We start from the raw sequence: 13,700 nt of genomic DNA, 5'->3' as shown, positions 1-13,700 counted from the left end.
CGGAGACCGGGGGTCCGCAGGGCGAGGGCCTGGAGGCCGTCCTGTGTGATCCCAGGGTCAGGGGATGGGGCAGGTGAAGGACCAGGTGGGAGCCTCCGCCAGACGCCCCCTCCGTCCTTCCTGGGCTCTCCGCCCTAGCCGTCGGGTGCCCGTCACCCACCACGGGGCCACTGCAGGTCTGGGAGCCACGTGCCACTTGGGGCTTTGCTGCTCAGGGCCCGGCTGGTGCCTCGCATGGCTTGCTTGGGGGTGGCCAGGGGTCTTCTCAGATCTCAGGCCCCAACAGTATTTTCTTTCTTTTTCCTTCCTTTTCCTCTCCAACCCCAATCCGCCCCCCCACTAAGCCCTTTCTCAGTCTGGCAGCAACTCTTTTCCCCTCTCATCTCTCAAGGTGCCGACGGAGCCAAGACCCCTCCCCTAAAAGTACAGGTTACGTGCCCGCCGCTTCTGCTCCCAGCCTGCCACGCCACCGTGGGAGCCACGAAGCCCCCCGGTCCCCGACCCACTCTGTCCTTTCCTTGCAGGCTCCACTCAGGACCATGAGAGCAGGCCCCTCCAGGGCCCCTCGAGGGGCGAGGATGTCCGCCCAGCCCGCTTTCCGCGGCCCGCCTCAGACCACAGCATCCTCCTAGCACCCAGGACGGAGGGGCCATGCCTGGGGAGCAGCCCCTCGGAGCGCCATCCCCAACCATGACCGGAGACCTGCAGCCCTGCCCAGCGGCCAGTGGCACGGGGGGGGGCCCCCTGCAACCTCCCAGTGAGGTCAGTGCCCCAGCCAACAGGACCGCCAAGACCACAGGCAGCGGGGCCCAAGCCATGGACAGCCCTGAGGCCCAGGTGCAGCAGGCTGGGAAGGCGGGGCCCAAGGCCCCACTCCCCAGAGCCCAGTCCCTGAGCAGCGCCCCTGGGAAGGGAAGCAGCCCCCAGGCCCCAGCAGGGAGGAACCTGGTGCAGGCTCGCACACGGCGGGCGAGCAGGCTGGACAGCGGCCCCCAGCAGCTCTACGGTCTGAGCGTCGCCAGCTCCAGGCCCAAACCCGCCCTGGACGAGAAGACCCCTGAGGGCCCGCAGCAAGAGGCCCCCCGGCCCCCAGAGGCCGAGGCCCCCCGGGGCCAAGGAACCAGAGTCCGTCTCAGGCCCGGCCCCCGCAGGGCTGAGGCCTCGCCTGGCCCGGAAGAGCTCAGCTTCCAAAAGTGCTTCCAGGAGACCCCCTCCAGCTTTACCTCCACCAACTATACCTCACCGAGCGCCACCCCTGGGCCCCCGCCCCTCAGGGCCCCCCAGAGCAGCGGCGCCAGCCCCTGCCGGCCGGCCTCCTACGTGGAATTCCAGGCCAGCAGGGCCGACGCCTGGCCTCCCACGGCTGAGAACAGCTTCCCAGGTGCTAGTTTCGGGGTGCCGCCCGCTGAGCCGGAGCCCTTTCCCGAAGGCGGCAGCCCCGGGGTGGTTGCCTTCCAGTACCCCTTCCCAGAGCTGCACGGAGCCGGCCCGAAAGCCTTCCCCGAGGACGCGGCCGGGCCCGAGTTCGCCGAGAGGACGCTGGTGTTCGCCTTCCACCAGCCTCGGGGAACGTGGCCCGAGGAGCCGGTGGGCACGGGCCCAGCCTACCCCCTGCCCGCCCGCTCGGGCCCCCCAGCCCCGCCCTGCTACCCCGGCCGGCCAGGCGGCCTCAACGCCCCCAGCGACCTTGGTGGTGCGCTCCCTCCCCCTGGCGCTGCTCGCCCGGCCCCCAGCCCCTTCTCGGAGAGCACGGCCACCTTCCGGGACAGTTTGCACGAGAGCATGACCAAAGTGCTCCCTGAGAGACCGCCTTCGGCCCACGATGGGCTGGGGAGCCCCAGGGGGCCCCCAAACTCGCTGGCCCAGAGGCAGTTTCCCGGGCAGGCGTATGGAAGCCCCGGAGCCGGCGGGGTGGGCGCCAGCCCAGGGCCTCGGGACACGGAGCTGACTGCCTCCGGGCCCCCCGCCGCCAGACTGCCCCCGCTCTGGGACCCCGCCCCAGCCCCTTACCCCACGCCTCCCCTGGGCCCCCTGGCCACTACCAGAAGCGCGTTCTTCGAAGCCCAGCCTGGCCCAGGCCAGCAGCTCAGCCTCCCCCAGAGCCCCCCGCTGCCCTGGCCCCAGGTGCTCCCGGCCGCCGGCCCCGGCCCCCACCAGATGGAGATGCTGAACCAGCTGCCTTTCCCCCCGGAAGTCCCCGAGTGGCAGGGGGGCAGCCAGGGAGCCCTGGCTGCTGCCGCAGGGAAGACGCCCGGGCCGGGCGAGAAACTGGCGGTCCTGAGAAACAGCCCGGGCCAGCACAGCAGTGGCTCCCCTGGGCTGTTCGCCTACAACGGGCTGAAGGACCCTGGAGCCCAGCTGCCCTTCTTCGGGGCGGCCCAGCCCCAGGCCTCCCCCCGGGGCCCGCCCGGCCCGCCCCCGCCCAGGGTGGTGGGAGCCTCCCCCAGCGAGTCCCCCCTGCCCTCGCCGGCCACCCACACGGCCAGCAGCACCTGTTCGTCGCTGTCCCCTCTGTCCAGCAGCCCAGCCAACCCCAGCTCGGATGAGGGCCAGCTCCCCGCGCCGCTCGGGCCGTCCGCCTTCTTCCACCCACCCACGCACCCCCAGGACACCGGCAGCCCCTTCCCGTCCCCCGAGCCCTCGCACGCCCTCCCCATCCACTACCAGCCGGAGCCAGTCAAGGCCTTCCCTTTCCCCACAGAGGGGCTGGAGGAGCCCCCGTTCCCTAGCTCGGGGCTCGAGGTGGGCAGCGTGGGCCTGGAGGGCTTCCCCCAGGAGCCGCCGCCCTACTCTGCCCACCACTTCCCCCTCAGCAGCGCCAGCCTGGACCAGCTGGACGTGCTGCTCACCTGTCGGCAGTGCGACCGGAACTACAGCAGCCTAGCCGCCTTCCTGGGGCACCGGCAGTTCTGCAGCCTGCTGCCGGCCAGGGCCAAGGATGGCCACCAGCAGCCCCCCGGGTTCCCCACACCCCCCGTCACCCCCTCTGCACTGGCTGCCCCCAGAGCACCGGCCAGCGGGACCCCGAGCCCACTCAGCCACACCAGGACAGCGCCCTTCCTGCTGGGTGGGGACGTCCGGCCCGATGGCAGAGATGACCCCCTGAGGATGAGCTTCCTGCCCAGCCCGGCCGCCGCCCCCTTCCCACTGCCTGCGGGGGACCTGGACCTGGACGACGCCGCCAAGCTGGACAGCCTCATCACGGAGGCGCTCAACGGCCTGGAGTACCAGTCAGACAACCCTGAGATCGACAGCAGCTTCATCGACGTCTTCACTGACGAGGAACCTTCCGGCCCCCGGGGCCCCGCCACCGGGCAGCCCCCCAAGACCAGGCTGGGGGCAACGCCAGAGAACAAAGCCCAGCTCCCGCTCCCGGTGGTGGCTGCCCCGCTGGAGCCCCAGCCGACCCGGCCTGGCGACACGGGCTCCCCGGCCGGCCCCAGGCCCAAAACCCGCTCCCTGGGCCCAGTGCCCTCAGAGGCAGACGGGGCCGGCCTGGCCGGCCAGCAGAGAAGAGGAAAGCGGTTTAAGTTGTTCCGGAAAGAGCTGGACACGGTCAGCACCGCCAAGAGGCCGGGCAGGGGCTCCAGGGCCAGCCGCCTGAGGCCGAGGAGGAAAGGCCGGGCTGAGCCGGCCCTGTCCCGCCCGCGGGACCTCAGAACCCAGGCCCCCAAGAGCCACGCGGACCCGGGGGGACGGGCCCTCCTGGTGGAGACCCGGAGCTCCAGGCGCCTCCGACTGTCCCCCGGCCAGGATTGCAGGCGGAGGCGGCCGCGGGGCGGCACCTGGAGCAAGGAGCTCATCCACAAGATCGTGCAGCAGAAGAACCGGGCGGGCAAGCACGGCCCAGCCCCGGGCACCGTGGACGGCGGGCCCCCCGACTGCGACGGCGCCTCTGAGTCTGAGGAGGAGGTTGGCCCGCGGCTGCGAGGCTCACGCCCCAGAGGCCGGCCCCGCCCCAGCGGCCGGCAGTGGCGCCGGGGCGAGAAGAGGAAGGAAGTGGACGTGGCCCCGGGTCCCAGAGAGGACGGGCAGCAGCAGAAGCCCAGGAAGGCCGTGAGGCAGGAGGCCGTGAGGCCTGGGGGCTCCCCGGGCCCAGAGGAGCCGGGCAGGCCGTGGCCGGGTCCCGTCAAGAGTCCCGAGGTCCAGGGCCCGTCGCACGGCTCAGAGGCTGGAGTGGGCCCTGAGGAGAGAGGCCCCCAGCGCCTCCTGCAGGGTCTCACGGCCACCGAGACCCCAGAGGAGAGCCACCCCTCTCTGGACTTGCCCCGAGACACCGCGAGCCCTGAAATCGCTGAAGACCTTCCCCCTGAGGCCACAGAACTTCACAGAGAGGCTCTGAGCTCCTCTCCAGCCACCCGTGGGGGAGGAGACCCCTGCCCCCCAACCCCAGAGCGACCACAGCTCCGCAAGGAGGACGCAGTGCCGCCCCGCGCGAGCTCGCCCGCGCTGGGTGCCCCCCGGTGCTCGGAGCCCCCTGCCTCCCCGCCAGGAGAGTCACTGGTGCCCGTCGCTAACGCGGCCGACACGGCCCACCCCGAGCCCAGGACCCTCGTTTTGAAGACCCCTGGTCTTGGAGGTTCCGTGGGGCTTCCAGCCGCCAAAAAGGGGCCTCAGCCCTACAGCAGCCCTCCCAGCGGATTGTTCCTCAGACCCAAAGACCTGGCTGGCTGTTTCCACAAAGACCTGGGCTCTCAGTCCTCAGCCCCAGACAGCCCACCGGCCATCAGGGCAGGCCTCTGCCAGGGTGGCGAGGACGCCAGTTCCCAAGACCCCAGGCCGCCCAGGAGCCCACCCTACACAGTCGTCACGGGCCCAGGCAAAGCTGAACCGCCGCCGGCCTTGGAGCGCGCGGCCCTTTTCTCGGGGCTGCCCGGGCACGGCTTCGAGCCGCCAGCCTACGGCAGCCTCTCTAGGAACGGGGACACCCAGGTGCCACGTGCGTGTGCTGCCCCTCCCCCGAGGAAACCTCAGCTAGACCCGCCGTACCCCTCGTTTCTGCCCAAGATGGGCTGGTCCCTGCTGGAGGAAGTGTCCCCTGTGCCGCCTGGCCATCTGCGCCCTTCTCCCAGCCTCTCAGGGGAAAAGGCATTCAGTCAGAGGTGTCCCAGTGAAGGGACTGTGGCCACCAGCCTCCCCACTTTGCCCGGCAAGGTTATCAAATGTAGCACCACTTGTAGCGGTGACCTGTCAGAGGAGGAGCTCGAGATCAAAAGGCTGGTCACCGAACTGGAGAGTCAGCTGCAAAGCAAAGGCGCACAGGACGGCCCGGGAGAGCCGTGCGGAGCCAGCGTCACCAGTCCTGGGGAACTGAGTCCACTCCCGGAGGGGGCAGAAACAGCTGTGGCCACCACGGGGGGCACTCCAGGGGGCCCCCAGGAGGAGTGGCCCTCGTTCCACCCTGGAGAAGCAGCCCTGGCCCCCAGCGCCCACAAGGACGTGGTTCCTGGGGGTCCTTTCAGGCCCACTGGGGCCAGCCTCAGTTTCCGGCCAGTGCAGAAAGCCGGGGTCTCCAAGACGGGGCTCCCCGGGGCCCACCCGGAAGTCTGTTTACCAGAGCCCCCATGGGACATGGGGAGTTTAGCGAAGTGCAGCCCAAGCCCTGAGCCTTCACTTCCCAGGGGTAACAGGGCCTCCAGAACACAGCACAGCCAAGACCTCCCCCTGCTTTTTCTCTGCCCACGGAGAGGGGGGCGTTCCCCGGGCTCCCACAGGGCACCTGGGCCCTGCCGAGACCCCTCAGAGCTGGAAGCGTTCGGCGGCCCTGTTGCTCCTCTTGCACCTGGTTTGGCATTTCGGGGGGCCGAGCTTCTGCCCCTGGGTGCCACCCCACATTCTGGGGCCAGTCACAACAGTGCCCCCAAGGGACACTCTGTGAGCAGCACAGGTGGGCCAGGAGGAGCAAGGCTCCTGTCCCCTGTAGCAGGGGGCCCTGGCCCTGAGGGTAATGAGGGGTTTGTACCAGCGGGGGCCTCCCCAAGTCGTGCCTCTGTGCCCGACCCCAGCCCTGGCAGGAGGCCCCAGGATCCAGCCTCGAGCCCCCTTCATCAACTCCAGCTCCTGGTGGCCAGAGCGGCCGAGAGAGAAGATGACACCTGGGGCTCGCAGGGGCCCCCGCCTGATGACACCCGGAGCCCTCAGCACAGCGACCCCTCAGATCCGGGAGAGGAGAGTGTGGAAGGTGGGAAGATGGCCTGCAGCCCCGCCCAAGGCTTCCCGGGGGGCGTCCCTGCTGTGGCCGGACGCCAGCTGGGGCCAGAGGGAGGTGGACATCCAGGCTCACACGGCCAGGCCGAGAAGCCCGAGGGCCAAGCTGGAGCCAGCCAACCGCAGCCAGATGACCGGGGGAGGCCGGGGCGGCCGGCCCAGCCAGCCGGGCAGCTCCAGCGAAGCGGGGCGGCCGTGGGCCTTCGGGATGGGGCACGGGCCACCCCAGGCCCCGCCTACTCTGAGGCGGAGTCTTCAGTCCCAGCCTTGGCAGCAGCCAACACAGGAGATGGGCCCGAGGACCAGACTCCAGAGGCAGTAGCTGGCCCAGGCCTTCAGAAGCATCTGCTGTTCACTGGAGGGAGCCCAGTGCCCCCCACCAGGGACCCGGCCAGCCACACCCCCTCGCCCACCTCTGCAGCCACCCCTGATCCCTGCGGCCCCACGGAAGGCCCAGCTCGCCACCCTCTCCGGGGGGACTGTGGCCCCCGGGAAGACCCTCCTGAGGAGCCCAGCTTCGTCGGTGCCTTCACTCCCGCCCGTGGAGGGGACTGCCCTGGAGGTCGTGTGGCAAGGACCCTAGAGGGTTCCAGAAAGGAGAGACCCAGGGAAGCTCCTGCCTGTGCCACCCCTCCCCCCCCAGCGAGGGCCACCTCCCCGAGAGTGACCATCACGGCCGCTGCCCTGTCCGGCATCCCTACCACTGGTGGCCTGGGGGCAGTCAGAGGCCCCAGGGCCGAGTGGCCAGACCCCAGGGGAGCCCTGTCCAGCACCCACCCCGATGGGGTGCCCAAGGTCCCCTCCTCAGAACCCCCAGGCAACAGGGAAAGCCACGGTGTCACCGCTGTGCCCACTGACCCTTCCACACAGGGGGCCGTGGGGCCAGATCCCCACGCCTGCCAGGAAGGTGAGGCAGAGGCCAGCCTCCAGGAACAGGAGGGCCTAGAGATGCCCGGGGCTGGGCGCCCTGCCGTTACAGACGCCTCCGAAGCCGGCAGCAGGGCTCTGAGGGCCACCTGCCCTTCCACAGAGCCCCACCCAGGCAGAACCACAACTCCGAGCGGCACAGCCAGCGACTCCAGGCCATGCTCCCCCCAAAGCCTCGGGGACACCCTCCACCAGAGACCCCAGGGGGATCCCCTCAGTCCCCAGGACCCCAGACAGAAGCCTCGTGGCTTTAAAAAGAAGCCAGTGTTCACTGAGAACGGCCACTGGAGGGGCGGAGCCCCCAGCGGGCAGCCCGTGACCTGTGAGGTCTGCTCGGCCTCCTTCCGCTCTGGGCCGGGCCTGAGCCGCCACAGAGCCAGGAAGCATGGGCTGCACAGGGCTACTGCCTCCCAGCCGAGCCCAGCGGCCCCACCTGCTCCCCAGACGTGCCACCCACCGGGAAGGAAGAGCCGCGGGGCGCCGGGGAAGGAGCGACCGAGGCGCCTGGCGGGAGACCCCCACCAGGCCGGGAGGCTAAGCCCTGCTCGCGGCTCTGTGGCCCCTGAGGGTGCCCTGGGTCCCGGGATGTCCAGGGGACTTAGGCGGGGGCTCAGCCTTCCGGGAGCACCGGGCTGTCCCCCTCGCTGGGAACCACATCCCCCAGACACGGTCAAGCAAGGGGTGGACGTGAGGCCTGCAGAGCCCAGGAGACAGGACCAGCTGGAGAGGGATGAGTCCCGTTCCAAACAGACAAAGAGAGGCGGGGGCCAGAGGCGGGGCAGGCCGCCCGCAGACTTCCCCAGCGAGTCAGAGGGGAAAGCCAGCAAGAGGGCGAGAAAGCCAAGAGCGAGAAGGTTCCGGGAGGAGAGCGGTCTCCAGGGCCCTGCAGATGTGATTTCAGGGAGAAGAGGCTGGAACCCATCGGCTGCCATTGCCAGCCGCCCAGCTCTCCCGAGCCGCCGCCTCTCACCAGAGGCAGAGCAGGAGACCGAGGCCCCGCAGCCGCCCCTCGTCGCCACGGACCTGGAGGAGACGCCTTCACGGAAGCCTCCCGGGGATCGGGTGGCCTGTCCAGGGATGGTGGAGGGGGCACCTCCTGGGCCAGAAGGGCCAGCGGGGCGGAAAGCAGCCTCGGCAAGGGGGTGCGGGGGACCCCGAGAGACCAGGATGTCTGGCATCTGCAGAGAGCCGTCGAGGGCAGCTGGGGATAAACCTGCAGGGGACAGCAGAGTGGCCGAGAGCAGAGCAGGGCAAGGTGTCCGGGAGGGGCACGAGGCCCCCTGGGACCCCCAGGGCCCTCCCGAGACTCGTGGTGCTGAAGCAGGCGGCACCGTCAGCAGTTGCCTGCGGGACCCCCTGCACAGTCCAGGAGAGGGGGTCCGGGGGCAGGAGAGCACCGCCCCTGAAGCCCCCAGCCCGAATCTCGGAGACCCCCTGAGCTTGTTTGATGATGAGGCCTCCTTTTCCCAGCTCTTCCCCCTGGGGGACCGCTTGGTTCGGAAGAAGAACCCCCGTGTCTATGGGAAGCGCTGTAAAAAGTCGAAGCCACCTCCCCAGCCCGCGCCCAGCAGCCGGGCAGGGGGCAGTGCCACTCTGTCCTCCTTCCGCCTGCCCACAGACCTCAGTGACTCTGGCTCGCTCTGCCTGTCCCACGAGGACCCGTGGGGTGACGAGGCTGCGGGTCTGCCGGAGTCCTTCCTCCTGGAGGGCTTCCTCAGCAGCAAGGTGCCTGGCATTGACCCCTGGGCCATGGGCCCCAGCCTGTGGGCCCTGGAGCCCCACGCGGAGGCGGACCCCTGCTGCGCCGAGGACCACCCGTCAGAAAGCATCCCTGAGCTGCACATGGTCCCGGCAGCTTGGCGAGGCCTGGAGCTGCAGGCCCCCGCCGACGGGGCCACCTCTTCTCCGGGAAGCGCGAGCCCCGAGCCCCCCAACCTAGAGCGAGAGCACCACGAGTGTGGCGTCCCCGGGAGCGCCGCGGATCTGCAGGTGCAGGACCTGTGCTTCCTAGGACCCTGCGAAGACCCCGCGGGTCTCCCCGGCACCAGCTTCTTGGACTTCAAGGCCACGGCCAGTTCCCAGGGCCCACTAAGCAGGACAGAGGGGGCGGCCGGGGCAAGAAGGGCCCCAGGCGGAGGCCGGCCCACCAAGGCCAGGAGGGCGTCCTACAAGTGCCGGGTGTGCTTTCAGCGCTTCCACGGCCTGGGAGAGCTGGACCTCCACAAGCTGGCCCACAGCCCCTCGCCGCCCCCCACCTGTTACATGTGCGTGGAGCGCAGGTTCGGCTCCCGCGAGCTGCTGAGGGAGCACCTGCAGGAGAAGCACGTGCAGAGCAAGGCCGGGCTGTGGGCCTGCGGCATGTGCCGGCGGGAGGTCGCCGGCGTCTGGATGTACAACGAGCACCTGCGAGAGCACGCTGTGCGCTTCGCCCGCAAGGGGCAGGCGCGGAGGTCCCTGGGGAACCTGCCCGGATGTTGGGAGGGGGACGGCGTGGCCACGCGCTTCCTGAGCGGCATCGTGGGACAGGTCTCCAAACCCCACCGGGGCAAGCGCTCCATCGGCGGCAAGGCAGGCGGGGGCCCCGCGGAGGCGGCAGGGGCGGATGTGGGAGCTGGGAAGGAATTCCCGGGGGAGAGACGAAGACCCAAGGCCCGCGCCAACGGCTCAGACCCGGACAGCGCCTCGGCCCAGGGCAGCCCGTCAGCCTGCGTGCACCCCGCCCCGCCCGGCGGCTTGTCCCCCGACGGCCGTTCGCACAGCGAGTCCCCGCCCCCAGCCGTCCCGGTGCACCAGGACTGCAAGGACCCCGCCCGCGACTGCCACCACTGCGGGAAGCGGTTCCCCAAGCCGTTCAAGCTGCAGCGCCACCTGGCGGTGCACAGCCCGCAGCGCGTCTACCTGTGCCCCCAGTGCCCGCGGGTGTACCCCGAGCACCAGGAGCTGCGCGTGCACCTGGGCGGCGAGCACGGGCTGAGCGGGGAGCTGGAGCTGCAGCACACCCCGCTGTACGCCTGCGAGCTTTGCGCCAACGTCACGCACATCAGCAAGAGGTCCTTCGTCTGCAGCTCCTGCAACTACACCTTCGCCAAAAAGGAACAGTTCGACCGGCACATGGACAAACACCGGAGGAGGGGGCAGCAGCCCTTCACCTTCCGCGGCGTGCGGAGGCCCGGCGCCCCCGGGCACAAGGCCTTGGCCCGAGAGGGCTCGCTTCCCAGCAAACGGCGCAGGGTGGCCACGTCCAGCAGCCCCCCCGGGTCCGGCGTGGACGGGCCTCTGTCCCGGGACAGCGGCCCCACCCTGAGCGAGCGGTCCCTCCCAGCCCTGCCCCAGCCCTGCCCGGAGGCAGCTCCCAGCACCACAGCAGGGCAGCCCGGGACCCCAGAGAGGCCCACAGACCCCGTGGGCCACCCGGTCGGTGGCGGCGATCTGCCCTCTGCCCTCCAGGAGCTCCTGCCCCCGTCTCTGTCTCCTTTCCCGGCGGCCTCGGCTGATGGCACAGATGGCCACGAGCCGGACCAGGCCCTGGAGAGCTCCGAGGACGAGGCTTCCCCAGGCAGCCCTGGGTGCTTCCTCCAGCAGGCTCTCCCCTTGGGGGGCTCTCTGCCCCAGCCGGGGGCCAGAGGCCAAGACGCAGAGGAAAAGAGGGCAGCTGGCCCGCTCTCAGGGAAACACAGGACCCCAAGCGCCCCTGGCAAATGTGCCCCTGACCATCACCCAGAGGCCCCCTCTCTGCTCTGGAAGGAGAAGCAGGTGTCCACGTGTCACGTGGCGCCTGCCGGGGGTGCAGGAGGCCCCTCCCTCAGAGGCAGTGCCAACAAGCCCGGGGGCTGCCAGAGCTCGTCCAGGGACAGGTCAGCCTCGTCCACCGCCAGCAAAGCACCCAAGTTCCCAGTACAACTGAAGAAGGCGGTGCCCAGCCCAGTGCCCACAGAGCTCCCCCATGGCACTGAGGACAGGCCAAAGCCCACCACCCTCAAAGTCAAGCCGGGCCCCGGCTCCCAGGGCGCTGGAGGCCCCCGGCAGGGCACCAAGGCAGCAGGCGGCAGCCAGCCCCAGCCGGCCAGCGGGCAGCTCCAAAGTGAGACAGCCACCACCCCAGCCAAGCCCAACGGCCCGGGCCAGGGCCCTGCCCCAGACAAGGCCCCCCCTCGAGCCCCAGCCAAGGGCTACCCCAAGGGACCAAGGGAAGCCAGTGACCAGGGGCCGCGAGGGAGCCTGGGCCCCAGGGAGGACGGGGACAGCAGTGAGAAGAAGAGGAAGGGCCGGGCGCCGGGGCCAACCAGGAATGAAGCCGTGGGGAGCCTAGGGAGAGGCCCCGCGGTCCCTGACAAACCCCCCCGGGCCCCGCGAAAGCAGGCGACTCCCAGCCGCGTGCTCCCTGCCAAGCCCAAGGCCAGTAGCCAGAACGGGACACCGCCCCAGCCCTCAGAGCCGCGGAAGGGGGAGCCCGGCCCCACCCAAGGGAGCAGCAGGCGTGGCAAGGAGGCGCTGGGCAAGGCCCTCCCCCAGGCCAGACCCCTGCATAGGCCCCCCAGGAGGGGCGGGGCTGTCCTCGGTGCTGAACCCCCCAACTCCCGGGCCTGCCGGACAGCCGAGTCCCAGAGCCACCTCCTCAGCCAACTTTTTGGGCAGAGACTAACCAGCTTCAAGATCCCGTTAAAAAAGGATGCTTCCGAGTAATTTATAGGAGCCAGCGCGTGCCGGGAGTGGGGCTGGGGACGGACTGGCAAACGGGGGACCTGGTCCATGCTGAGGAGCTCCAGCCCTCCGAGAGTTTACCGGGTGGCCACATCTTAACCCACCTGCCGTAGCGTGCAGATACTCAGACTTTGGTGTTAGACCTGCGACTCTGATGCCTTGAACAGGGCCTGGGGTGGACAGCAATCCCTTTCTAGCTGGAAGGTGAGGGCGAGGGGCGGGCCAGCTGCAGCCTCTTTGAGACCATGCAGCTGTTTTCTCAGTACCAGGACGTTAAAGAGAAAGCCACTCACACCCACCCCAGCCCCGTGTGCCCCGCAGCCAGGCCCGGTACGCCAGGGAAGCCCTCACTCTAAAGGTTTGCACAGGGCGCCCCACCTGTGTCGTCTAGCAGGAAGTAAGTTGAGGCAGCCGCCGGTCGTGTGGCGGCAGCCTCCGTCTTAGTGTCGTTGCTGCTGTTGCTGGAATTCCAAAGCGACCCTAGAAATCAGATGGGGGCAGAAGAGCCATCCGTGAGCTGCCCGGCGCCCCCCGCACCACCACCACCCCCGAGCACAACAGGCCTTCTCTGACCACAGGGTCGTGCCGGCCACTGTCCGTGCCACTGACGGAAGCGCCGGTCTCCAGTGCACCTTGACCCCTGGTCCTCCCTCCCCACCCGCGCTACCCCCAGCCCGGCCTCCGCAGTTGCCCTCTCTAGAGCCTTCCTTCTACGTGGACCTCTCTGCTGCAAGTATCAGCAATTTTACTCTGAAGATCCTGGTGCTATTTTCATGTTGTAATGTGAATACAGGCTTCCTTGATTTGTTTTCCCTGGGGGGTGGGGTCGGGCCAGGAGGCGCAGCGTGCCACCCGGGCGGCCCGAGGCCCCAGTGGCCTGAGAAGCGGCTCCCGGCCGTCGGTGGGAGGCTCCAGCCCACGGGCAGCTCCCGCGCTGGCACGACCCAGGGGCTGGCTCGCGTGTCCTTTCTACAGAATCGTGTCTCCGCGGGGGCAGGAGGCAGGGAGAGGTTTCCTCCTGTTCTTAGGTGTCTCTGAGGTTTGCGGTTTGTTTTGTTCTGTTTCTTCATTTTAGCCTTGGGTGCAACGTGTCTGTGAAAAGTTTTAATTTTGATATTTCGAAAGAAACCAAATCAGGCCCGTCCTGCCTTTGTAGAAGGTGCGCGTGCCACTCAGAGTGCCTCTGGAGTGCTGATGAATAAACCCGGGGGCTCTGAGGTTGTAACATCTTAGCGCATCCATGCTGTCAAATATATGTCCACTGTTTTCACGGGGCACCTCCTCTGTGGCCTCTGTCCTCCCGCCAGCCCCACCCTGCCTGCCTCCCCAAGCCGCCGCTTCGTCCGTCCTGTCCCAGGGCCACCTGGCCCTGCAGAGCTGCCCCAGACATAGGGTGGTCCCACCAGCCCCCAGACTTGTTGACACGGTGCAGACAGTGCCTTAGTGCTGGGCGGGACCCTCTCAGGAAGGCACTGGCACAGCTGGGTTAGGGGACCCAGAGGGCAGCAAAGGCAGCAGGAGGGATCACACTCCCACCGCAGGCTCAGACCCCTGGGGCCCACGTGTCCTGAAGACCCCCGTGTCCGGGACAAGCACCCGGATGGCAGGCAGGGCCCGTCCAGAGTCGGGCACCAGCCCTGATCCCATCCTGCCCCTGACAGCTGCCTGGACACGGGGGTCTCTCAGAGCAGGCCTCAAACAACACATGTCGGGCCGGGGGTGGGGGGGCCTCGCCAAGCCCTTCCACAGGGAGGGATCCTGCACGTGACCCGAGACTGCCGAGCCCACGCCCCCCCCACCCCCCACGCCCTACGCACTCCCCCTTGTCCTGCCAGGCCCCGGCCCTGCCATTCCCTCCGCCAGGG

General features: G+C 69.3%; 1 protein-coding gene across 1 annotated transcript; it reads left to right on the top strand.

Moving 5' to 3' along the window:
* The first annotated feature begins 444 nt into the window (after nt 1-444).
* ZNF469 (zinc finger protein 469) lies at nt 445-11,849 on the top strand. The gene has a single exon (XM_079908011.1). It carries the CDS (start codon nt 652-654, stop codon nt 11,815-11,817), a length of 11,166 nt encoding a protein of 3,721 aa, XP_079764137.1. The 5' UTR covers nt 445-651; the 3' UTR covers nt 11,818-11,849.
* The last annotated feature ends 1,851 nt before the right edge of the window (nt 11,850-13,700 follow it).

Source organism: Stenella coeruleoalba, assembly GCF_951394435.1.
Source record: "Stenella coeruleoalba genome assembly, chromosome: 20".
NCBI lineage: Eukaryota > Metazoa > Chordata > Mammalia > Artiodactyla > Delphinidae > Stenella > Stenella coeruleoalba.
This window is presented reverse-complemented; position numbering and strand designations above follow the sequence as displayed.